Consider the following 22,659-nt stretch of genomic DNA (forward strand, 5'->3'; position numbering starts at 1 on the left):
CGTTATTTACATCCGTGACTAGCGAGTTCCGCCTGTGGCTGTGAAAGACCCAACAAGTCGACTCCGTAAATAGGACCGCAATTCCATGTTTTCTCGTGGTACGGGTGTCCACTGTGCAATAGCACCCACTACGCTGTACAGTGTACTCCGTACATGTATGGAGGGCTTGCCAGCCACAGTGAGAAGAGGAGTGGAAAGCCCAATGTAATCCATACAGCTGTATGGAACTGATCGACTAGATTTGAGACACTTGTATTGCGGTGGCAAATCAGCCGCTAAAACACTAAACCAGAGTAAAAAAAGTTTGCGATCGATTCAAGACTACGATGAAAGGAGCAATAAGGATTGAAGATCGTGGAGATTGAAGCACAATAATATATAAAAAAATATATCAAGAACATGGTAGTGGGAAAGCAGAGACGTCCACGGATGCCCAAGTGGTTCTTGGTCGCTTGAGAGCCATGGTACAGGAACTGGACCAAGCGTCCACAGATCTGAGCTCAAATATTAATTTTATTCGAGCATCAAATCACGGTTAAGAATATCAACTCCGTAGAGGGAATGTAAACTATCATTAGGTTTCAAATTATAATATGGTTTCTCATGGGTCGATACAGGTCACATATTCCAACTTAGAGACACTGACTCGCCACATAAGCAGATACATAAGCGCTGGGGTGTACGTACCATCACACATTTAGGAAGTGTGAGGGCCATGTCTAGAAATGTATATCCGTACTCCGTACTCCGTACACAGTACGGGGAATGAAAATCAGTGCTGGTGCAACGCCATCCCTACATACCAAGTTGGTCGCCATAACAAGACCGTCGAATCAACACCCATCACTGCAGCAGCCAGTTCCATAGCCCGGTATCTCTGAAAATAGCCCCCGGCCACATTATTTGTTACCTGATTACATGCTGGCTGGTTACGGTGGGGCAAGTTTCAGGGGCCGTCGAGACTCCCTTGGATTCCGAGTGTCCGTGGGAGACTATCATTGGATGGAAAAAGGGGGAGATTGGGGGGAGAAGTTGAAAGTGATCGGGGGAAACACAAGCGTAAATACAGTCGGACAATAACGGTAATTCCAAAATGGACGATCAGAGACATCTTGGACAGGCGTTTGAAGAATACAAGGTTGAGAGAGAGAGACAGACAGAGAGAGGGAAAGTCAACTGTGTAAAACTTAATGCGCCACGTATGGTAAACAAAGGGGTGGTAATCAGTACCTGGGAAAGATAGGGGCTAACCGTACTGGGAAGAGGTATCCAGTACTTGGAAGTCTGACACGTACCCTTTATAGGTGTAAGATGACGGTAAATTACTCTGGAGTCAACACAGCGACCCCCCCGAATCCCAAAAATAACAAGCATTTTCTTGTCTTCCCTCTCCAACCCCCTTCCATTCGCTTTTTGTCTCCATCTTTCCTTCTACTTGCTACCCTTTCGTGTTCTTTCTTTTCGACGAAAGAAGGATAGGAGGGAGGTTGCTTTTGCTCTTAAAATATTCCCATTGCACCTTCCTTTTCGTGAGACAGGGAAACCCTCACCTGCCATTCGTTACGGAGTCTGAGACTCGTTCGACACCTTCACTTGGGTACTCAAGTTAACGCATTTCTTTCCCTGCGCATCTTGCTTTCATCTTTCTACGTCCATGCTGCATTAATTCGACATCCCGAACAAAAATAATACTTTGAATGGTCACGATTGAGGTGAGACTGGTTTGAGGCGAATGCCATCATCTGAGTCTTGGACATCTAGAGCTAATCCTCCCTCCGGCAGAGCTCTTAGCACCAAATTGATCGCGATTCGCTCGTCATGTCGGGCTATGCAGGCGGAGGCCACTATGACGATGGCTATGGCCAGCAGGGGCAAGCACATCATGGTCATGGTGACTCCTACTATCAGGACGAACATGCCCAGGGTTATTACGACAACCAAGGATATGGTGATGGCTATTATGATCAAGGGTATGACCACTCTTGGCCAGAGAGAAGGTTGAGTAATGGAAGGGCTGACGGGAACAATAGTAATGGCTACTACGGAGCAGACGGTGGTCACGGGGACCCCCATGGGGATGCAGGCCACGGATACGCCGACGGAGGATATTACGAGGCCGGACACCAAGACCATTACTACGGCGCCGGCGATCAGTACTACGACCAGGGACACGGGGAACCCCGAGGCCGTCGTGGCCACGATTCCGAGGAGGACTCAGAGACCTTCAGCGATTTCACAATGAGGTCCGAGACTGCTCGGGCTGCGGACATGGACTACTACGGCCGTGGGGACGAACGCTACAATAGCTACTCGGACAGCCAGTACGGCGGTCGTGGTGGCTACCGTCCTCCTTCCTCCCAAATCTCCTACGGAGCCAACCGATCATCTGGCGCTTCCACTCCTGTATACGGAATGGACTACGGCAACGCTCTTCCCGCGGGCCAGCGTTCGCGCGAGCCTTACCCTGCCTGGACCTCAGACGCCCAGATCCCTCTCTCGAAGGAGGAGATTGAGGATATCTTCCTGGATTTGGTCAATAAGTTTGGCTTCCAACGAGATAGCATGCGAAACATGTATGACCACATGATGACCATGCTGGACTCTCGTGCCTCGCGTATGACGCCGAACCAGGCACTTCTCTCCATCCATGCCGACTACATCGGTGGCCACAACGCTAATTACCGCCGCTGGTATTTCGCCGCCCATCTCGATCTTGACGATGCGGTCGGTTTCGCCAACATGAAGCTCGGTAAGGCTGATCGCAAGACCCGGAAAGCCCGCAAGGCTGCAGCCAAGGCCGCCAAACAGAATCCCGAGAACGAAGAGGAAACACTCGAGGCCTTGGAAGGAGACAACAGTTTGGAAGCTGCCGAGTACCGGTGGAAATCTCGCATGAACCGCATGTCTCAGCATGATCGGGCCCGTCAAATTGCTCTGTATCTTTTGATCTGGGGTGAAGCCAACCAGGTCCGATTCCTGCCAGAGTGCATCTGTTTCATCTTCAAGTGTGCCGACGATTACTATACCTCGCCGGAATGTCAGGCCCGCGTTGAACCGGTGGAGGAATTCACCTATCTGAATGAGATCATTACTCCTCTATACCAGTACTGTCGAGACCAGGGATATGAAATCATGGACGGCAAGTACGTTCGTCGTGAGCATGATCACAACAAAATCATTGGTTATGATGATATGAACCAGCTGTTCTGGTACCCGGAGGGTATTGAGCGGATAGGGTTCGAGGATAAGACTCGTCTGGTCGATGTTCCCATCGCCGAGAGATGGCCCAAGTTGAAGGACGTACAGTGGGACAAGGCCTTCTTCAAGACTTACAAGGAAACGCGCTCCTGGTTCCATATGATCACCAACTTCAACCGTATCTGGGTTATCCACCTGGGTTCCTTCTGGTTCTTCACTGCTTACAACGCCCCAACCCTGTATACCATCAACTACCAGCAGCAGGTTGACAACAAGCCACCCACGCCTAAATATCTCGCCGCGGTTGGTTTCGGTGGTGCTCTTGTTTCCTTCATCCAGATTCTAGCCACCATTTTTGAGTGGATGTACGTTCCTCGACGATGGGCTGGAGCGCAGCACCTTCGAAAGCGCTTTATGTTCCTCCTCCTCATGTTCATCATCAACCTGGCTCCTGGTATCGTGATATTCAGTATCTTGCCCATGCTGGGAATGGCAAAGAAAACCGAAGATGGCATTGGCCTGGCTCTCGGTATTGTCCACTTCGTTATTGCCGTCCTGACAGCTGCTTTCTTCGCAATCCAGCCACTGGGCGCGCTATTCGGCAACTACATGAAGAAAGGTGGTCGGCAATACGTTGCCAGCCAAACATTCACAGCTAGTTTCCCTCGTCTTCAAGGTAACGACATGTGGATGTCATATGGCCTATGGGTCTGTGTGTTTGGTGCCAAGTTGGCGGAATCCTACTTCTTCCTGACGCTATCTTTCAAGGATCCCATCCGCATCTTGTCTCCAATGCAGATCCATCAGTGTACCGGCGCGCAATACATCGGCAACAAACTTTGCCACCGACAGCCTCAGATTCTGCTGGGCTTGATGGCCTTTATGGACTTGACACTCTTCTTCCTGGATAGTTACCTGTGGTACATTATTTGCAACACAATCTTCTCCGTGGCCCGATCCTTCTACCTGGGTGTGTCAATTTGGTCACCGTGGAGGAACATCTTCTCACGACTTCCGAAGCGTATCTACTCAAAGGTGCTCGCCACTACCGACATGGAGATCAAATACAAGCCGAAGGTTTTGATCTCACAGGTTTGGAACGCTATCATCATTTCCATGTACCGTGAGCATCTGCTGGCTATCGACCATGTGCAGAAGCTGTTGTATCACCAGGTTCCCTCCGAGCAGGAAGGAAAGCGTACCCTCCGGGCCCCGACCTTCTTCGTCTCACAGGAAGATCAGTCTTTCAAGACTGAGTTCTTCCCTCAGGGAAGCGAGGCAGAGCGCCGCATCTCGTTCTTTGCCCAATCGCTCTCTACACCCATGCCCGAGCCTCTCCCCGTTGACAACATGCCCACCTTCACTGTCTTGATTCCCCACTACAGTGAAAAGATCCTTCTCTCTCTCCGTGAGATTATCCGTGAAGATGAGCCGTACTCCCGTGTGACTCTGCTGGAATACCTCAAGCAGCTGCACCCCCACGAGTGGGATTGCTTCGTCAAGGACACCAAGATTCTGGCCGATGAGACCTCGCAGTTCAACGGTGATTACGAAAAGCCCGAGAAAGACGTTGCCAAGAGCAAGGTTGATGATCTTCCTTTCTACTGCATCGGTTTTAAGTCCGCCGCTCCTGAATATACTCTGCGCACCAGAATCTGGGCTTCCCTGCGATCTCAGACCTTGTACAGGACTGTGTCTGGTTTCATGAACTACAGCCGTGCTATCAAGCTTCTTTACCGTGTCGAGAACCCCGAGGTTGTCCAGATGTTTGGTGGTAACTCCGAGAAGCTTGAGCGCGAGCTCGAGCGTATGGCTCGCCGCAAGTTCCGCATCTGTGTCTCCATGCAGCGCTATGCCAAGTTCAGCAAGGACGAACGTGAGAACACCGAATTCCTGCTCCGCGCTTACCCCGACCTGCAGATTGCATACCTGGATGAGGAGCCACCCGTCAACGAAGGCGAAGAACCCCGTCTGTACTCGGCCTTGATCGATGGTCACTGTGAACTTCTTGAGAACAACATGCGGAAGCCCAAGTTCAGAATTCAGCTTTCTGGAAACCCTATTCTCGGAGATGGAAAGTCTGACAACCAGAACCATGCAATCATCTTCTACCGTGGTGAATATATCCAGCTCATCGATGCCAACCAAGACAACTACCTTGAAGAATGCTTGAAGATTCGCAGTGTCCTCGCCGAGTTCGAGGAGTTGACCACCGACAATGTTTCTCCGTACACCCCCGGAATCGCTTCGCCCGAGGAAACCCCCGTTGCTATCCTGGGAGCCCGTGAATACATTTTCTCCGAGAGCGTCGGTGTCCTGGGTGATGTTGCCGCCTCCAAGGAACAAACGTTCGGTACACTCTTCGCTCGTACACTTGCTCAAATCGGTGGTAAGCTGCACTACGGTCACCCTGATTTCTTGAACGCCACTTTCATGACCACCCGTGGTGGTGTCTCCAAAGCCCAGAAGGGATTGCACCTGAACGAGGATATTTACGCTGGTATGAATGCCGTCCTCCGTGGAGGTCGCATTAAGCATTGTGAATATTATCAGTGTGGTAAGGGTCGTGATCTCGGTTTCGGATCCATTCTCAACTTCACCACCAAGATTGGTACTGGTATGGGCGAACAGATGCTGTCCCGAGAGTACTACTATCTCGGTACCCAGCTGCCCCTCGATCGCTTCCTCTCGTTCTACTATGCTCACCCTGGTTTCCATTTGAACAACATGTTCATCATGCTTTCTGTGCAAATGTTCATGGTCGTCCTGATCAACCTCGGCGCCCTGAAGCATGAAACCATCATGTGCCGTTACAACTCCGACTTGCCTATTACCGATCCTCTTGTGCCCACTCTTTGTGCCAATCTGATCCCAGTTCTTAACTGGGTGGACCGCTGTGTTATCTCCATTTTCATCGTGTTCTTCATCTCGTTCGTCCCTCTTGCCGTCCAAGAGTTGACAGAGAGAGGAGTGTGGCGTATGGCTACTCGTCTGGCCAAGCACTTCGGTTCGTTCTCGTTCATGTTCGAAGTGTTCGTTTGTCAGATCTACGCCAACGCCGTGCACCAGAACTTGTCTTTCGGAGGTGCGCGATACATTGGTACCGGCCGTGGTTTCGCAACGGCTCGTATCCCATTCGGTGTCCTTTACTCACGATTCGCTGGGCCTTCAATTTACTTGGGTGCTCGCCTTCTGTTGATGCTGTTGTTCAGTACCACAACGGTTTGGACTCCCGCTCTGATTTGGTTCTGGGTGTCTCTACTCGCGCTGTGCATTTCGCCTTTCCTGTTCAACCCACACCAGTTTGCATGGAACGACTTTTTTATCGATTACCGCGACTATATCCGCTGGCTTTCTCGCGGTAACTCCCGGTCCCATGCTTCCTCTTGGATCGGCTTCTGTCGCCTTTCGCGTACTCGCATCACTGGTTACAAGCGGAAACTTCTTGGTGTTCCCTCGGAAAAAGGCTCTGGTGATGTCCCCAGAGCGCGCATCACCAACATCTTCTTCAGCGAAATCATTGCGCCCTTGCTCGGCGTTGCTGTGACACTGATTCCATACCTCTACATCAACTCCCGAACCATGTATTCCGATGATGTCAAATGGGCCGCGAACCCCATCCTCCGTATTGCGATCGTCGCTTTCGCTCCCGTCGGTATCAATGCCGGTGTCGCGGGCATGTTCTTCGGTATGGCTTGCTGTATGGGCCCAGTGTTCAGCATGTGCTGCAAGAAGTTCGGTGCTGTCCTCGCCGCTATCGCCCATGCTATCGCCGTGATTGTATTCCTGATTATCTTCCTGGCTATGTTCTTCCTTGAATCCCTCAGTTGGGCCCGTACCATCTCAGGCATGATCGCTGCCATGGCTCTCCAGCGATTCATCTACAAGGTGATCATTTCTCTCGCATTGACTCGTGAATTCAAGAACGATCAATCCAATATTGCTTGGTGGACAGGAAAATGGTACAACATGGGTTGGCACTCTCTTTCTCAGCCCGGACGTGAATTCCTGTGCAAGATCACCGAACTCGGTTATTTCGCCAATGACTTCTTCCTTGGCCACATTCTCCTGTTCGCCATGCTCCCGGCCCTTGCCATCCCCTATGTCGACACCTTCCATTCGGTCATCCTGTTTTGGCTGCGCCCAAGGTACGTATCTCTTTACCCTGGTTTCAACATCTGTACTAACGAGAGATGCTTCTAGCTCTCAAATTCGCCCTCCCATCTATTCTCTCAAGCAGTCCAAACTTCGCAAGAGACGCGTTGTCCGCTTCGCCATTCTCTACTTTGTCATGCTTGTCATCTTCGTCGTTATTATCGCTGCGCCTGTCGTCATGCGGAACACGGGGCAATTGGATAGCGTCCTGAAGGGCGACCTGTGGAAGAGCCTCGGTGTATCCAAGACCAACGCAGTTGGCCTCCTGCAGCCACTGGATCGCGGACTCAATGATACCGTCTCCTGGTACACCGGATCTAACATCCCGAAGGGCTACTCCTCGGGCAGCATCCCGGCAGCCTCGGAGGGCACCGGCGTGTGGTCCATCTAATCGCTTCGGCGAAACGACATCGGAATGCTTTGTACAAAGTTATGCGTTTACTAAAATTCGCTGCATTTTTCTGAACTCACGGGCGCACAATTTGATCTTAATGGATGGTTGCTTCCAAATATTGTTTGTGGAATGACACTTGTATGAAGGAGTCTTCCAAGTCATCCTCGGGGGTTTACCTTCGTTTTTCCAGCTTTCTTTGCTTGTTTTATTTTACACTTCTACCGGAATTAAATTGCATTGCTTTCGAGAAATCCTCTTTGACAATACTCAAGTTGTAGTCCCTAAATTCAATCTACAATCTCCCAAGAACCTGCAATGCCTGTGGCCGAACGGATATGTCACGTGACACGGAGGTTCCCAGGGCTCCGAGCCCCCCGTTTCATCTTCCCTCCATCATACACACCTATCTCTCGCGTCTCTCTTTGACCTATTGCGTTTCTGGTATCTCGCTGGCCTGGCGCACCCACAACTCGCGCGTTTTCCAACCGTCCGCTATGGATCTCCAGGAGACCCAGCGTATCCTTTCCATATACCTGCATGAACTCGCGGATCTATTTCACCGTGTGCCTGGTTCCGCAATCCTCCTCCGCTACGTGAAATCAAGCTACCAAGATGACCCAATTCGTTCTGCCGTTGAACTTTTCCTCTTCCTTTTCGCCGTGCGATATCTACTAGCGCCCAAGTATTCGACTAAACCGGGCGTCGTACCACTCACGGAAGATGAGATTGATGACCTTGTGGACGAATGGACCCCAGAGCCCCTCGTCGGGAGCCCGACGACGTTGGAGGAGATGGAAGTTGATAAACGCACCGTCATAGTCGGGTATTGTACCCCAATCCTTCCCATCGCTTCAGCCTGGCGTACTCAGCGGACATTTTACTGACAGATGAAATTGGATCTGCAGTCCAGTAGGCCCCAAATCGAAACTGGCCAACGGCCGCACCGTTACGAACCTTGGCTCCTTCAATTTTTACAACTTCAATACGAATGAGTCCCTCAAGGAACAGGCAATCCAGACACTCCGCGCTTATGGAGTCGGTCCCTGCGGACCCCGTGGTTTCTACGGCACACAGGATGTTCACATGAAGACAGAAGATGATGTGGCCGCATTCATAGGGACCGCGGCTTGCATTATGTACTCCCAAGCCTTCTCCACAATTTCCAGTGTTATTCCTGCCTTCTCGAAGCGTGGAGATATCATCGTCGCAGATAAGGGGGTTAGCTTTGCAATTCGCAAGGGTATTCAGATCTCTCGAAGCATTGTCCGGTGGTATGAGCATAATGACATGGAGGATCTGGAGCGGGTGCTCGCGAAGGTCACCAAGGAGCAAGCCCGGAAACCCCTGACTCGCAGATTTATTATTACGGAGGGTTTATTTGAGTCTTACGGTGACATGGCGGACTTGCCCAAGATCGTATGTGACCCCGTTAACTTAAGTCATTTTACCAATCATTTTACCCGTGCTTACAACTGTCGCAGATCGAACTCAGACTCAAGTACAAGTTCCGTCTGATCCTTGATGAAACCTGGTCCTTCGGTGTTTTGGGACGCACTGGCCGTGGTATCACGGAGCACCAGAACGTCGATGCTGCCGAAGTTGATATGATTGTGGGGTCACTGGCTGGTCCCCTAGTTGCTGGTGGCGGCTTCTGTGCTGGTTCAGAGGAGATTGTTCACCACCAGCGTATTTCGGCCGCTGCGTATACCTTCTCCGCTGCGCTTCCCGCTCTGCTCTCGACTACCGCCAGTGCCACTATCAACATCCTTCAGAACAACCCTGAGACAGTGTCACAACTTCGGGAACTCACAAAGGCCATGCGTGCTCAGTTGGATCCTCGTAGTGACTGGGTTTACTGCACCAGCGCGCCTGAGAATCCTATCCTGATCCTGGTCATCAAGCCGGAGGTTGTGGCTGCTAAGCGGCTTACACCAGACGACCAGCAGTTCTTGCTACAAGATGCAGTCGATGAGGTACTTACTATACACTGTCTCCCATTATAACCCTCTTTGAGTCCATTTCTAATTTTCTCGCAGTCTCTCGCCAACGGTGTTCTAATCACGCGACTGAAGACCCTTGAGGACAACTTCGAGCCCAAACAGGTTGTCCCGGCAGCCCTGAAGGTGTGCGTCACTACCGGTCTCACCAAGAAAGAGATTGAAAAGGCGGGAACAATCATTCGACATGCGATTACCAAGGTGATGAGCAAGAGGAAGTAATTCCTTCTTTTGCCTCTTAGCTTCTGGTCCTGACCAGATATCCGATGACTGCTCACGCCCACTATGACTTCGGCATCTATCGATTCTCTATTCTCCTCAGTCGACCTACGCCCTAATGCCCCTTCAATACTTGTATTGTTACCTTGTCGATATACATTCTTATTGCATGCCTTGCACGGGCCCGCCTTTTTCTCTCTTCGTTGGCGGTATGATTCTTTACCTGTGCATGGCTTTAGGTTGTTTAATACTATTCTTCTGTCCTTGGCTCTTTGCTTCAAGGATGTGTCTATTTTTTTCATACATTATTCAGACCCGGAACCCCGTTTGTCCTATGGAATGGACGGTATTGCATCATGTTCCGATTTGTTTGCTTTTTTTTACACTTTCGCTATAGTAGTATCCACGGCCACAAGGTCGAATCGTCTGCCAGTCAGATATTAACAGAATCCAGAATTCAAATGTCCCCTCGCCGTTCATTTGATGGTCCTGAGCATCATCACCAAACCGAAAGCCTAATATGTCCGGGCCAGGCTTCAACCCTAGAACTGCCCCTTCCCCCGGCCCCTTCCAATGTCTCTCAATAATATCAGATACTTCTGGCCAACATTCTATGTCGCATTCTTAACGAATCCCTCTGTGTCTCCGAGACACTCCTGAGAATGTGCCCCGCATTCCATCTACTCCATCATCAAGAGCATTCCCGGTCCATCTCCAACTTCGAGCTCTTGTATGATGTCCCGAACCAAGATCTCTCTGCCGAGGAAATCGGAGGCCAAAGGGGTCCAACCAAGCCAATAGGCATGTTTGGAAATTGGAAACTCCCAGATTCCATTCCACATGTCCTCCCCAGATCGAGGCGCTATGCTTGGCTATCCTTGCCTTTACATGCTCTGCTAATAAGTCCACGTAGGTGGAACTCCGTGCTCGAGTCTGTTAGAACGGTTATAATGGGTCCGATCGGCACCATATGCGTGGGTTTCCTTTTCTAGATGATTGCAAAGTTACTCATGTTATGATCGCCGTCGACTAAGTTCAAAGACTAAGTTCAGACCACTTCACTCGAGGGATTTACAGATCAGCTTCCCTAGGAAGAATTCAGCTGGAAATGAAGCGCCTGAGCAAGGCGCTTGTTGGCTTGCTACTCGCATGTGGTGTTTGCGCCAAAGCTGGGGGTAAGAACATCATTGTTCATCCTTGGATATAATCTCATGCTTATACTGGATTTTGCTGATTTGCCATAGTTGAGAAACAATCTCGTGGAGATGTCGCCCAACTACCCTTTACCAAAGAGGTAGTCGTCTGGGTCAATGAGAAGGGAGAGCGTATCAGCACGGAAACTCACTACGTTCAGGCCTTGACCCCTGCACTACACGAGAATGTTAGTAGATAGGACTGTCCCCGAAGAAGAGAAGAGATATTTATCTCCCAGCAGAAGCCAGCCCTAACTCCCCCATCAAAGCAACCCCCAATATCAATCCCAGGCACGGATGGGTCCGGTATAGGACCGGCACATGTTCTATCCAAGAACAACGATGACATGAACGACCACCATATCCCAGCCAAAGGAAAGCCCAAGGAGCTACAACACCCACATGCCCACCCCAAACCGCCCGTTCCTCATCCCTATCCTCACAAGCACCCGCACCCGCACCCGCACGCCCACTTCGGTATCTCCTACTCTCCATACAAAGCAGACCGCACCTGCAAGAACCAAGAAGAAGTAAACCAAGACCTAGACCGAATCTCCGAATACTCCTTCGTCCGCATCTACGGCACAGACTGCGACCAAACGAAAACAGTAACCAACGCCGCACGACGACACAACATGCGCGTTTTCGCCGGCGTCTACGACCTAACCAATTTCCCAGGAAGCCTCAGCGCCTTCGGCGACGCAGTAACAGGCCCGGACGGCAAAAAAGACTGGTCAATCTTCCACACGATCGCCGTCGGCAATGAGCTTGTAAACGCCGGCACCAACTCCGCCGGCGACGTCGTGGCCGCCGTGCAAAAAGCACGCTCCGTGCTCCGCGCCCAGGGCTACAAAGGCCCCGTCGTCACAGTAGATACCTTCTCCGTCCTACTCGACCACCCGGAACTATGCCATGTCTCCGACTACTGCGCTGCAAACTGCCATGCTTTCTTCGATGCTACTCAGCGGCCTGAGGGTGCGGGCGCGTATGCGCTCGAGCAGGCGCGTAGTATCTCTGCGAGAGCGGGTGGGAAGCGTACTATGATTACGGAGTCTGGCTGGCCGCATGCTGGGGATGCGAATGGGGTTGCTATTCCTTCGGCGAAAAATCAGGATGCGGCTATTGCGAGTTTGAGGAAGAGTTTTGATTACCGGAGGGAGGATTTGGTGCTTTTTACTGCTTTTGACGATCTGTGGAAGGAGGATAATCAGTTTACCTTCAACGCGGAAAAGTTTTGGGGGATTCATAGGGGTTTGTAGAGCACGAAAGCTCTGTACAAACCCCTATGGTGGGTGGTTCATTTCCTTTTTGGTTTCTTTTCCTCCAGTCAAGCTAGGGCTTTAGGGCTGGCTTTTGGTCTTTTCCTTCGATGGATTCTTCATGTACATACATTACTTTTGGAATAGCATTACAGTCGAATGATGAAGAACGGTGTATTAACATGAAGCTTGAGATGGTTTCGCTGATGATATTATAATACATTATAGTCTACACTCTATACATTAAAGCAACCTGTGCAAGATGACCCAAGAGCTCAGCGGGGGAAAGCCCGAGTCGCCTGACGCTGCCACGCCTCTTCCTCTGAACGCGCCTCGATCTGATCCATCCACCCATCTTTACGGGTGAGCTCATGGAATGCCTCCTTGTTAGACGGCAAGTCCCAGAAGAAAGTCTTCTCACTTGGGGATTTCCGATGAGCCTCCACGTCCCGGCCTTGGCGAATGATAAGTCCGGTCAACATACCGCGGGACTTGCTGCTCGGGTTGATGCCCAGCTGGTTCATCTCACGGAGGATAGATACCACAGCGGGAAGATCCTTGCATACTCGCCAGTGGTAGTGGATCAATTCATCGTATAGGCCAGATGAAGCACCGAGGAAAGCAGAGACACGGCCGTAGCCTTTGATAGTCGGGCGGAACTGGGGGATGAGCGGGGAATCGCGGAAGTGAGTGTTCAGCAGGCGGAAGGCGACCAGGAGGGTCTTCGGGTATAGAGATACCACGACGGGGGCGACTGGGACGACGGCTGGGACTCGGAGAGGTCCTGACGACCGAGTGTGTGGTTCGGACTGGTCAGTTGTGCTCAGATTCTCTGGGTTTGAAGCCTCCTCGAGAGATTGCTCGTCCAGGTGGCGCAGCATGGAGAAGATGCGCTCTTTGCATACCTCCCACACACCCAGGTCGCCCTTGCCATCCTCGATGGCTTGGAAAAGTGCGAATTCGATGTGCTCTGATTCTGATTTGACGACGATCTCAATCGCCCTCCGCAGGCTGACGGTTACTTCGGCAGCGCTGGCTGTGGCGGGCTCGGAGTAGCCCAGATCACGGAGATAGATTCGCTTTGGACCTTGATTCTCCGCTGGGACTTGTTCTTCCGTTTTTGACTTTTCTTGTCTCCGATGAGAAGAATAGTCGTCCTTCTGCTGCTCCTTAACTTTTAAAGCCGCCTTCTTTTGCCTGGGGTCTTTGAGCAGATTGTTGAATACCGACACGAGCTCGGCCATCTCCGCCTTCTTCTCCTCGCTCATTGGCTTCAATGAGCTCGCCTCGGTAGTTTCCCCATCGTGTTTAAATCCAAGCTGCTCTAGCAGTCCTCCAAATACCATTTTCTCCTGGTTTGTGATCTTTGGTGCTGTTTTCGTTGTCTTCTTCACCGCAGATGGTCTGAGACTAGGCCTTTGGGATACAGATGCTGCTCGTTTCTGTAGGTAGCTTCGTCGCGGTTTTGGAGCTACCTCACTCGTTGAGCTGGAGGCAATTGACTGTTCAGAAGTATTTTGACTGTCGTCCTCCGCTGATGCTTTGTTCTCCGTCGCATCGTTGGCCTCGGCGTTGGTCTGAATGGAAAAAGAGCGCAGGAAACGGCGATTAAATTGTTTTCGGGCCGCGGACGAGAGTGGCGTAAGTGTTCGAGTGTGGTATAGGAAAGGAGCTGTAGAAGTGCTTTTTGAGAGGAAGCATAGCTGGGTAATATTTGTTGCCATTGCCAAGTCGTTAGGTCTGCACTTGCGCAGCCTTGTTCGTGCACTTCTCAGAGTAAATCCAACCTTGATAGAGCTTACTTCTCTCTTCCACCTGTTCAAACCTTGCAACTTGTATCCAAAAAAAGAGAAACGACAAGAAGATTACTTCGTCTCTTTTTTCACAAGCACGGGCTTATCGGCGTTCCCGCAAAGTCACATGATGTCGTGTAACCGGTCCACGCGTGTCGAGGACGTGCCTCGCACCCCCGAGGCGCAAACTGCATACAAATCAAGCACGCCCGAAGACCCCGAAACCAACATGCCAGGGAAAAGTGAGTTGTCGGAATTTGAACAGCAGCGTTTGGCGAACATTGCAGAGCGCGATGCGCTGTTGAAAAAACTTACTCTCGAATCTCAATCCTCGGGGCTCTTCGCAAGCCCCAAGACTCCCGGCACCAATGGCGCAAAACCGAAAAAGCGCCCAACTCCTAAGGTGAAAACCGAGGAAGAGGCCGTTACGCCTCGGCGGACATCCTCACGCCTCAAGGGCATTGCAGCCGAAAGTGAAGTAGCAAAGCGCAAGGCCGACGACGAGTATGAGGCAATGCGCGAAGCGGATAGACTCAAGAGGATGCGCCGGACAGACTCGTTCAGCCAGGCGGATATGTTTGTTTCGGGCCAAAAGCTGAGCGCCGATAGCTTGATCGGCGTAGATGTCATCACCAAGGGTGTTGCGAAACCCTATGAAAGGACCTTCGGAGACGACGAGATTGAGAAAACAACGGACAAAGATCTGAAGGCCCTTCGCGAGGAGATGAATGGGCTCCAATTGTGGGAATCCTGGGACCCTCAACGTAATGGCTATACTCTCTATGTTGACAACCTACCATTCTAACGCATTCTCGACCATTACAGGCATCAAGATTACCCCGGAGCGTGTATACAGCATGGCCTTTCACCCGTCGGAGTCTAAACCTCTCATCTTCGCGGGCGATAAACTGGGTCATCTGGGCATGTTGGATGCCTCTCAGGAAAAGCCATTGGCGGGCGAAGACGACGACGAAGACGACGATGACCCAGACCCAGTCCTCACCACCCTCAAGCCACATACCCGGACCATCAGCGCAATGATGGTCAACCCATCAAAGCCAACACACCTGTACACAGCCAGTTATGACAGCTCCATTCGATCCCTGGACTTGGAGAAGATGGTGTCTTCAGAGACCTATGCCCCCGAATCTACCAACATTGACGAGGCACTTTCCGGAGTAGACATGGCACCCGATGATCCGAACACCTTGTACTGGACTACATTGCAAGGTGGATTCGGGCGGTATGACACGCGAACGCCACGAAAAGACAGTAACGTGTCCAGCTGGGAACTCTCCGAGAAGAAAATCGGGGGCTTCACCTTGTGTCCTTCCCAGCCCAATTACTTCGCGACGGCTAGTTTGGATCGATTCCTGCGGTTATGGGACTTGCGCAAACTCTCGCCGGATGATCCCACTCCAGTAGCTGAACACGAAAGCCGGCTGTCAGTCTCCCACGCAGCTTTCAATGCTGCTGGGCAGATTGCGACGTCGTCATACGATGACACGTTGAAAATCTACGACGTTGGTGCAAAGGGCCTTTCTTCGTGGAAGCAGGGCCACAAGCTTGGAGAAAAGGACTTTGTCCCCGATACGGTTGTCCGCCACAACTGCCAGACTGGCCGCTGGGTGACCATGTATGATTATCGCTTCTTCCCTTATGTTTCCTCCCTTTTGTGTTTGCCGAAGCACGAAGCCCTAACTTTCTTATAGTCTCCGTCCTCAATGGCAGCTGAACCCGCAGTCTCCCATCCAGCGGTTCTGCATTGGCAATATGAACCGTTTTGTCGATGTGTACAGTAGCAGTGGTGACCAGCTCGCCCAGCTTGGTGGCGACGGCATCACCGCTGTTCCTGCTGTGGCTGTATTCCATCGTAGCAAGAACTGGGTTGCTGGGGGCACCGCTAGTGGCAAGCTCTGCTTATGGAAGTGATGTATTCTTCGCTGATATCTTTACTGCTGTTTCTTGCAGCATGTCGCTGCACAGCTTATTTGCTAATTGTTTTGATATGTGTTTCGATCTTCTTTCGAAGCGGTGTTGTGGGAGGGGTGTTGCCTAGGGTTCTGTTTAACCCCTACTGTCTTGTTATGGCCAAAGGTGACATTTGATATGTGTTCTGATCCGATGTACAGAGGTACTCAATGAACAGCATCTGATGTTGCCATTTCTATCTAATAACAGAGTTACAAGCACTGCAATTGTGTATCAACTTTCCAAAACGAAAACACCAATCCATTCCATCTATTGGAAGAATATAAAAAGAGTAAAAGGTATTTACACGATGGCCACCATCTCCAAAGGAAATCCAAACACAAAAGGATCAAATGATTCCTCAGCACGACGAAAAAGGAGAAAAACACAAGAGCCTCAGCCGAGTTCAAAATCAGATCGTGTTCTTTTTTTCCTTTCCCAAAAAATCCAGATCCTTACTTTTCAGCTCTCTTTGTTTTATCTTAGAGCTGGGCTGGGGGAGATGTGTATAAGGGAGGGGGCCATGAAACACACAATCAAAAGAAGGAATGGGTATCAACACCATGACACATGCTTTAGAGGAGAACATAGACATATAGATGACCAAGAAGAACAAAACTCGAGGAGGCAAGATGGAAAGGGGGAGTTGAGAGAGAGAGAAGGGGAGAAAAGAGGAACGTTGAAATCATGAGCACATGGAAAGAGGTAGGAGAGGAAGAACAAAATCAAAAACGTGTAAGGATAAAAGGAGATTGCATGGGCAGACATTGGTGCATTAAGATTCATTGCGTAGATCCTCGTGCGAGTGGTTTTGATTCTGGTCACGGTCCTTGGCCTTGCGTCGGGAGGGTGCAGGAACAAAGTCAAAGAAGCGGTACTTGCTCGAGGAGGACTCTTTCGTGACGCTGGCCCTGCGTGCCTTGGAGGAATCGGAGTTCTCGAGCGAGTAGGTCGAGGAGTTCTTCGAGCTTCCGGTGCTGTCGCGTGGGTCGGACCAACGTGGGATGGAGAATGGAATGCGGCTTTGGTCCCAAGTCGCCGATGATGAGCTTGGGGGTGTGTCATCCTCGGCATCGGGGACGTGGTCAGTGGACCGGCGGGGAAGTGCAGGACGCGTAGCAAAGTAGCCAATCGAATTGCGATGGCTGCTTGGGGCCGGTGCAGTACTAGTTGACGTTTCTGGCGCCGGGGTACTGGGTTTGCTTGAGCTTTCGTCGTAGAAGGTTACGGGTCGTTCCATCGAATCCACCAGTGCTTCCCATTTGATCTCAAGGTTCCCATTTGGCCGCTCGGCTTGCTCTGCTCGTCTGAGACACTCCTCAGTGCGTGCCTGCAAGCGAAGGGCTTCTTTCTGGAACTTAGCCAGGCTAACGTCCAGCTCGGTCAATTCGTTGAGTCGTTCGGGGGAGATGTCAAGCCAGACACGTATCAAGTTTGCGAAGGAGCGAGCATAGTCAATGAGAAATGGAAGGCTAGGGAATCCCTCACGCGATGTGGGCGGCAACCGCCCAAGGATTTGGATGGGAGTGGTGTAGGAGGGTGTGACGACAGGAACTGGTCGGTCGGCGGGGATAGCACAAACCGAATCAACAAAGTCCTTGAATTCCGAGCGATGAGCGACGAGGAATTTGTTCATCGGTTCCATCCAAGGTTCTTTATTGCCGAATGTTGTCATATTGGCCAGACCCTGCAAAGCTTTGGCAATGAGGGTCAAAGTTCGCTGTGCACGAGGACGAGGGTGATCTGGAGGTGGTTAGCAAAAAAAAAAAAAAAAAAAAAAAACACCAAGATACGGGCGTATTCTATACCTTTCAAGAGGCCGAAAAGCTTCGGGTTCAGAATGGCCGGGCAGAAAAAGCGTAGGAACAGGAAACCAGAAACACTACTGTACGTCACAGACCGGAGGAAGTCACCATAGCGATCGTCTGCACATGCCCTAACATGCCGGAAGATGCGGCGCAGTTCTGGAGGACACCTCGACGCAGATCCCGCAATGGAGTTCCACACGCTTGTAGTGAGGGCTGTAAGGTTTCGCCAGTTGCGATCAAGATCCTCATGGCGTGGAACTCGAGATGGATCGACTTCGCATTCCGGATCGCTTTCATCGATATCACGTAGTCGTTCCGCGATAGTCTCCTCCAAATACTGCTTGCCCAAACGACGCATGTGAAGATCGAGGGCCTTGGTTAGAAGTGAGTTTCCACGAAACAAGAGGTTAGCCTCCACAGTGGCCGTCCTTCCCATGTCCCTGACAAGGACCTCGCGCTCTTGACTAGTCTCCTGTGAGTTGTTCGAATGAATCCTCGTCGTATACCTCAGCCGGTTGGTGGTGGATTCTTTGTGGACCCCATCGATTTCATCTTCAACCAAGGCTGAGATCCATTCCACCGTTGACCCCGAGACCTGGTAGATGTTCAAAAGCATCTCGGCCAGGTGATTTAGCTCCGATGACATCAGTTGTGCCATGTTTATTGTGAGGCCATTGGTGAAGGAGTGGAGAAGTTCCGACATCGCCGAGTACTCATCGGACATCAAGACAACGGTTTCCTCCATCCGGGCTCTCATGAACATCTCGCCAATTGCCTGGTCTTGATTATCCAGGATAGGCCACCACTTTTCGATATCCACGCCGGCTTCCAATTCTTCAAGTCGCAGGTCTACCCGTCCGAAGATGATGTCATTTGCAGAAATCTCGATCTCATCCAGCATGTTCATAGCACTCACATCTTGATTGGGTGCGTATGTTCCGTTGGCGACAAGTGTCCAGTCTCTCTGTGTCGGATTAAGAGTTTTGACGAGGATAGAGGCTTGTGATAGTACTGGCGGCAGATCAGGGAAGAGGAAATCTTCCCGCCAGAAAGGATTCATGGTGCGATATTTCACAGCAGTCTTGCCACGAATTTCCCCATCTAGAAGCACCTCCGTGTAATAGTCGCTGGCCTTCGAGCTTGAGACAGGCATGCCATGTGATCTTGATGCCTTTCGGCTCCGGGGAGTGTCTTCCTCTCTGGCACGAAACAGCTTCGCCTCCACAATTTTCAAGCTCAAGAATCGTTCAATCCGGAACATGTCTTTGGTCGAGGGTGGGTCGGTGGTCTCAGCTTCTGGCGTTTTATCGGGATCCTCTCCCTGAGACACAGGACCGTAAAGTTCTGGGATTGTGAATGCGCGGAGAAGCACAAACCATACCTCAAAGAGAACGCGGCTTTCAAGAGCAAGGTATATAGGCCGCAGGTTGGAATCGGATACTGGGTGTGCCGTATATTGAGGGTAGATAGCAATGCAAAACTCATCATCCAACACCGAGGGGTCCAGTTGCTGAATAGCGCAGCGCGATAATTGAGATAACTGCACACACGCCAGGAGAGCCACGTCGGATTCCGTGTAGAGTTTAAAAAAGCCGTTTTCCTGTAGTGTGCAGCTCACCTTCTGCCATGAGGAAGAAAGGGCCCTTGACTGTCTGTACGTGGACACGCGGCGTCCGGACACCGGCATTGCACCGGAAGCAGACGGCTTGTCCCATAGAAGCATCTTGCCAACTTTGATGATAGTTGCATCCTTTTGTGCCGCACTTTCCGAGTTGCGTCGACGTTCGGGAATCCGGCGGTCTCCAATCACAACCTCTTGAGGCTTTGTCATCTTGTTCTGAACACCTTTGGGCCGAATTGGTTGCCAGCAAAGTAGAGCTGCAAGCCAGGAATCAAAGGTCTCGTTCACGTGAGGTCGCAGTTGTATCCCAAGCCCAGAGGTAAATGTGTGGACGCTCAGATAGGTGCATTGGAGCTCAGGATCCCACAGTGTACGAACTCGACAACCACGTAGATCGGGAATTAACGTTTTGGCCAATGCCGGCTCCCCCTTGGCTTGGTAAATGAGACTTCCAGTAGCGACGTTAATGGCGCAGTATCCGGATGTCCAGGCAGTGGTTGAGGCTGTTCGAAAGGATAGGATTCCATGCATTCTACCACAGGTAGTCTTCATCAACTGCAGGATCTTTGTTGCTTCCGCGCCCGAGAGGGGTGAGGAAAACGAGTCTTGATTTTGTGCTCCACCGGCGACCAGGCCGGCAGCTTTACTCAGTCGATGGCGAGGGACGGTCTGGCTGCTGTATTTCGGGGTCTCAATCGACGGAAAACCGATGGATGACGAGGGATCTTCAGGCAATTTTGGTTGAGACGGACTGGCTGTGTTAATTGACCCGACCCGCGTTCGAGCTTTGAAGGTGCTAGGGGTGATGTCGTTGCGTTGCTCCTCAGCTGCCGTTGTCCGCGATCGCGCCCGTTGACTCCTTGCTTCCGCCGGGGGATCTTCTTCGCCTGCCCCAGATGAGTGCTTGTTGAAATCTCGGCGACGTTCGGGTTCGTTGGGCCGTGGTCGTACGGTATTTCGAGGCGAAGAGGAAGCACCCGTGAGGTGCTCCGGTTCGGATAAAGGGGAATGGTTGGCGGGGGAGTGCGACTCTGGCGTCACAGTTCGAATGCTAGTGTCTCGGAAACTGTCGGGATAGACCATACCATGCCGATCCCTAGATGAAGACTTCTTGCTTGCACGCCGTTCCACTGGACGACTGTATAGTGCTTGGTGCATGGAGCTCCGCTTGAACGCGTTCGGATTCTCGGGGTCCATCTCGTTCGGTTATAGACAGCCCCCTCGACAAGCGATGGACACAAAACGAAAATGAAACTCGTCAATATATGAGGAAAGGAGAGAACAGATTCACTCCCTACTCGCGCCCAACACAACCTCCCTCGAAACAATCGGTGAAAGAAGACCTTGTTGGCACCCGACGTATGCGGCACGGCTGCGCTTGTATAATTGAGAGTCGCTTTTTGTCCAGGAAATTGTTATGAGACCACATGGAGTCCAATGAGAGGTTGGGTATCGGGGTCGCACATTCGGTCCAGGCGCCGGAAGAGGGGAAGGAATGGGAGACCAGGACAAAGGAGGCGCGGGTCACCGTCGTTTGTCTGAGAGATGCAGGAGAACCTAGCGAATGCGGTGAGCGTCCAATCCTCCGGCCAGTCGATAGTGATAGTGTCGCTGTCAGTGTCAGTGATAGTCCTTGGGAAAAAGCGACCCGGGAGAAATTGGTGGGAAGGGCGTGATATCATTATTATAGGAGGGAGGGGAGGGGGAGGGGAAGCTGAGAGGGTATAGGGATTAAAGAGATGCGCACACACCTTCATCAGTCCCTTTTGAAATTGGGAGGTTTTGATTATGCTCTCTAGGAGAGGGTGTTTGTGTGTGCGTATATGTGTCGCGGATTCCAGCAAATGTAGGCCGCTTTGGGACGGGGGCAGAATGAGGGGAAGGGCTTCAAAGAAAAAATATTCCCCATAAATGAAGAATCGAGTTGAAATTTCAACGGGAAGATACGGTGAAGATCGCCAACCGCCAGAGGAAAAGAGAAAGAGAGAGAGAGAGAGAGATAGAGAGGGGAGGGGGAGGGGAGAGAAAGAAGTGGATAGCGGAGCTGAGTTTGTATAGGGGAAAAATAAATGAGGAATGGCAATGGCAACACTTGACCCTTTTACACATATGGTCTCTGGAGTTTTCTTCAAGTTCTAATATCAGCTATATCTCTTTATTCTATAGAATGTTTTAGGCTACATCGATGACAGCGCAACATGGATGGCATCACCTCCATATACATCCAACATACATCCTAAATTATCCCCAGAGCAAGCTCGGACTATTGATCTGCTCTGTACTCCGTACATGGAGATCCAAATCCCGGCCTTTTAGCTTTCAGCCTTTAACCGAAGATACCGAGTATATATTGCACAAGCAATCGGGGCTAGGGAAGTACCTAAGTATAGTAAATAACGTTTAAGCTGAACTTGAGAACACCAAGATCAATAGCTTTCCCCAATTCACTAGCGTGCATGTTTCCCCCCTTCCATTCGGATTCCCGATGGTCTTAAACTGCCGAGAGACTTTCTAGAAGAGATTACTGCATGGCGTCTTTTTCGCTGACTCGCACTGGCTAGTGGACTACCGGACTAGTGGAAATGGGGCCACTAATCTCGAGTCATGGGGGTTATGCTTGAGACATCGGTTTTTGGCCGTGCATCCGATATATTATATGAATTTATTCAAGTCCCGCGATTCCCAGTTTCCACATACTTGCACTTACGAAATCCGTTTCCGTATGGCCTGTTCTCTGCAATATGCAAACATCCCAACGTGGTGCCCGGGGCGCAGATCCTGGTCCTAACTAGAAGTGGGTACGTACAGAACCTGAGCAAACACTCACGGGAGTACGGAGTAGATACAATATACCGATGATTTGCTCTGCACAAAGTTGTAGTCGAAGTCTCCTACTAAAACAGATTGAGGGAAATCCCCGAAAGTGGAGCCAAAAATAAGATCTTCGACCAGGATTACAGACTCAGTTCAGATTGAGGATAATGGGTGTGGATATACGTATAAGGACATCTGGTTTTGAAGAATTCAACACAAACTAATAAATCAACATAA

The 22,659-nt window shown here is 50.9% G+C and overlaps 7 protein-coding genes across 7 annotated transcripts; 5 read left to right on the forward strand and 2 right to left on the reverse strand.

Annotated features, from left to right (window-relative positions):
• Positions 1 to 1,818: 1,818 nt before the first annotated feature.
• Positions 1,819 to 7,744, forward strand: N7525_005806 (uncharacterized protein; the record flags this gene model as incomplete). The annotated part of the gene is made up of 3 exons (XM_002564403.2): positions 1,819 to 1,970; positions 2,031 to 7,346; positions 7,402 to 7,744. The coding sequence occupies 3 exons, from the start codon at positions 1,819 to 1,821 to the stop codon at positions 7,742 to 7,744; spliced, it is 5,811 nt and encodes a 1,936-aa protein (XP_002564449.1).
• Positions 7,745 to 8,241: 497 nt separating this feature from the next.
• lcbA (serine C-palmitoyltransferase subunit lcbA) lies at positions 8,242 to 9,966 on the forward strand (the record flags this gene model as incomplete). Its single annotated transcript, XM_002564402.1, has 4 exons — positions 8,242 to 8,570; positions 8,653 to 9,163; positions 9,229 to 9,720; positions 9,784 to 9,966. 4 exons carry the CDS (start codon positions 8,242 to 8,244, stop codon positions 9,964 to 9,966), a joined length of 1,515 nt encoding a protein of 504 aa, XP_002564448.1.
• Positions 9,967 to 11,071: 1,105 nt separating this feature from the next.
• Positions 11,072 to 12,415, forward strand: scw4 (putative cell wall glucanase (Scw4); the record flags this gene model as incomplete). The annotated part of the gene is made up of 3 exons (XM_061213517.1): positions 11,072 to 11,138; positions 11,208 to 11,344; positions 11,396 to 12,415. The coding sequence occupies 3 exons, from the start codon at positions 11,072 to 11,074 to the stop codon at positions 12,413 to 12,415; spliced, it is 1,224 nt and encodes a 407-aa protein (XP_061070538.1).
• A 275-nt stretch (positions 12,416 to 12,690) lies between these two features.
• Positions 12,691 to 14,139, reverse strand: N7525_005809 (uncharacterized protein; the record flags this gene model as incomplete). Its single annotated transcript, XM_002564400.1, has 1 exon — positions 12,691 to 14,139. One exon carries the CDS (start codon positions 14,137 to 14,139, stop codon positions 12,691 to 12,693), a length of 1,449 nt encoding a protein of 482 aa, XP_002564446.1.
• A 196-nt stretch (positions 14,140 to 14,335) lies between these two features.
• On the forward strand, positions 14,336 to 16,140 carry N7525_005810 (WD domain protein; the record flags this gene model as incomplete). The annotated part of the gene is made up of 3 exons (XM_002564399.2): positions 14,336 to 14,972; positions 15,034 to 15,844; positions 15,921 to 16,140. 3 exons carry the CDS (start codon positions 14,336 to 14,338, stop codon positions 16,138 to 16,140), a joined length of 1,668 nt encoding a protein of 555 aa, XP_002564445.2.
• Positions 16,141 to 16,954: 814 nt separating this feature from the next.
• Positions 16,955 to 20,805, reverse strand: N7525_005811 (GTPase-activating protein BUD2; the record flags this gene model as incomplete). Its single annotated transcript, XM_002564398.2, has 2 exons — positions 16,955 to 17,922; positions 17,988 to 20,805. The coding sequence occupies 2 exons, from the start codon at positions 20,803 to 20,805 to the stop codon at positions 16,955 to 16,957; spliced, it is 3,786 nt and encodes a 1,261-aa protein (XP_002564444.1).
• Positions 20,806 to 21,035: 230 nt separating this feature from the next.
• On the forward strand, positions 21,036 to 21,284 carry N7525_005812 (uncharacterized protein; the record flags this gene model as incomplete). Its single annotated transcript, XM_061213518.1, has 1 exon — positions 21,036 to 21,284. One exon carries the CDS (start codon positions 21,036 to 21,038, stop codon positions 21,282 to 21,284), a length of 249 nt encoding a protein of 82 aa, XP_061070539.1.
• Between the last annotated feature and the right edge of the window lie 1,375 nt (positions 21,285 to 22,659).

Source organism: Penicillium rubens, assembly GCF_028828025.1.
Source record: "Penicillium rubens strain IBT 27055 chromosome Unknown utg000002l_segment0_segment0, whole genome shotgun sequence".
NCBI classification, from domain to species: Eukaryota; Fungi; Ascomycota; class Eurotiomycetes; order Eurotiales; family Aspergillaceae; genus Penicillium; species Penicillium rubens.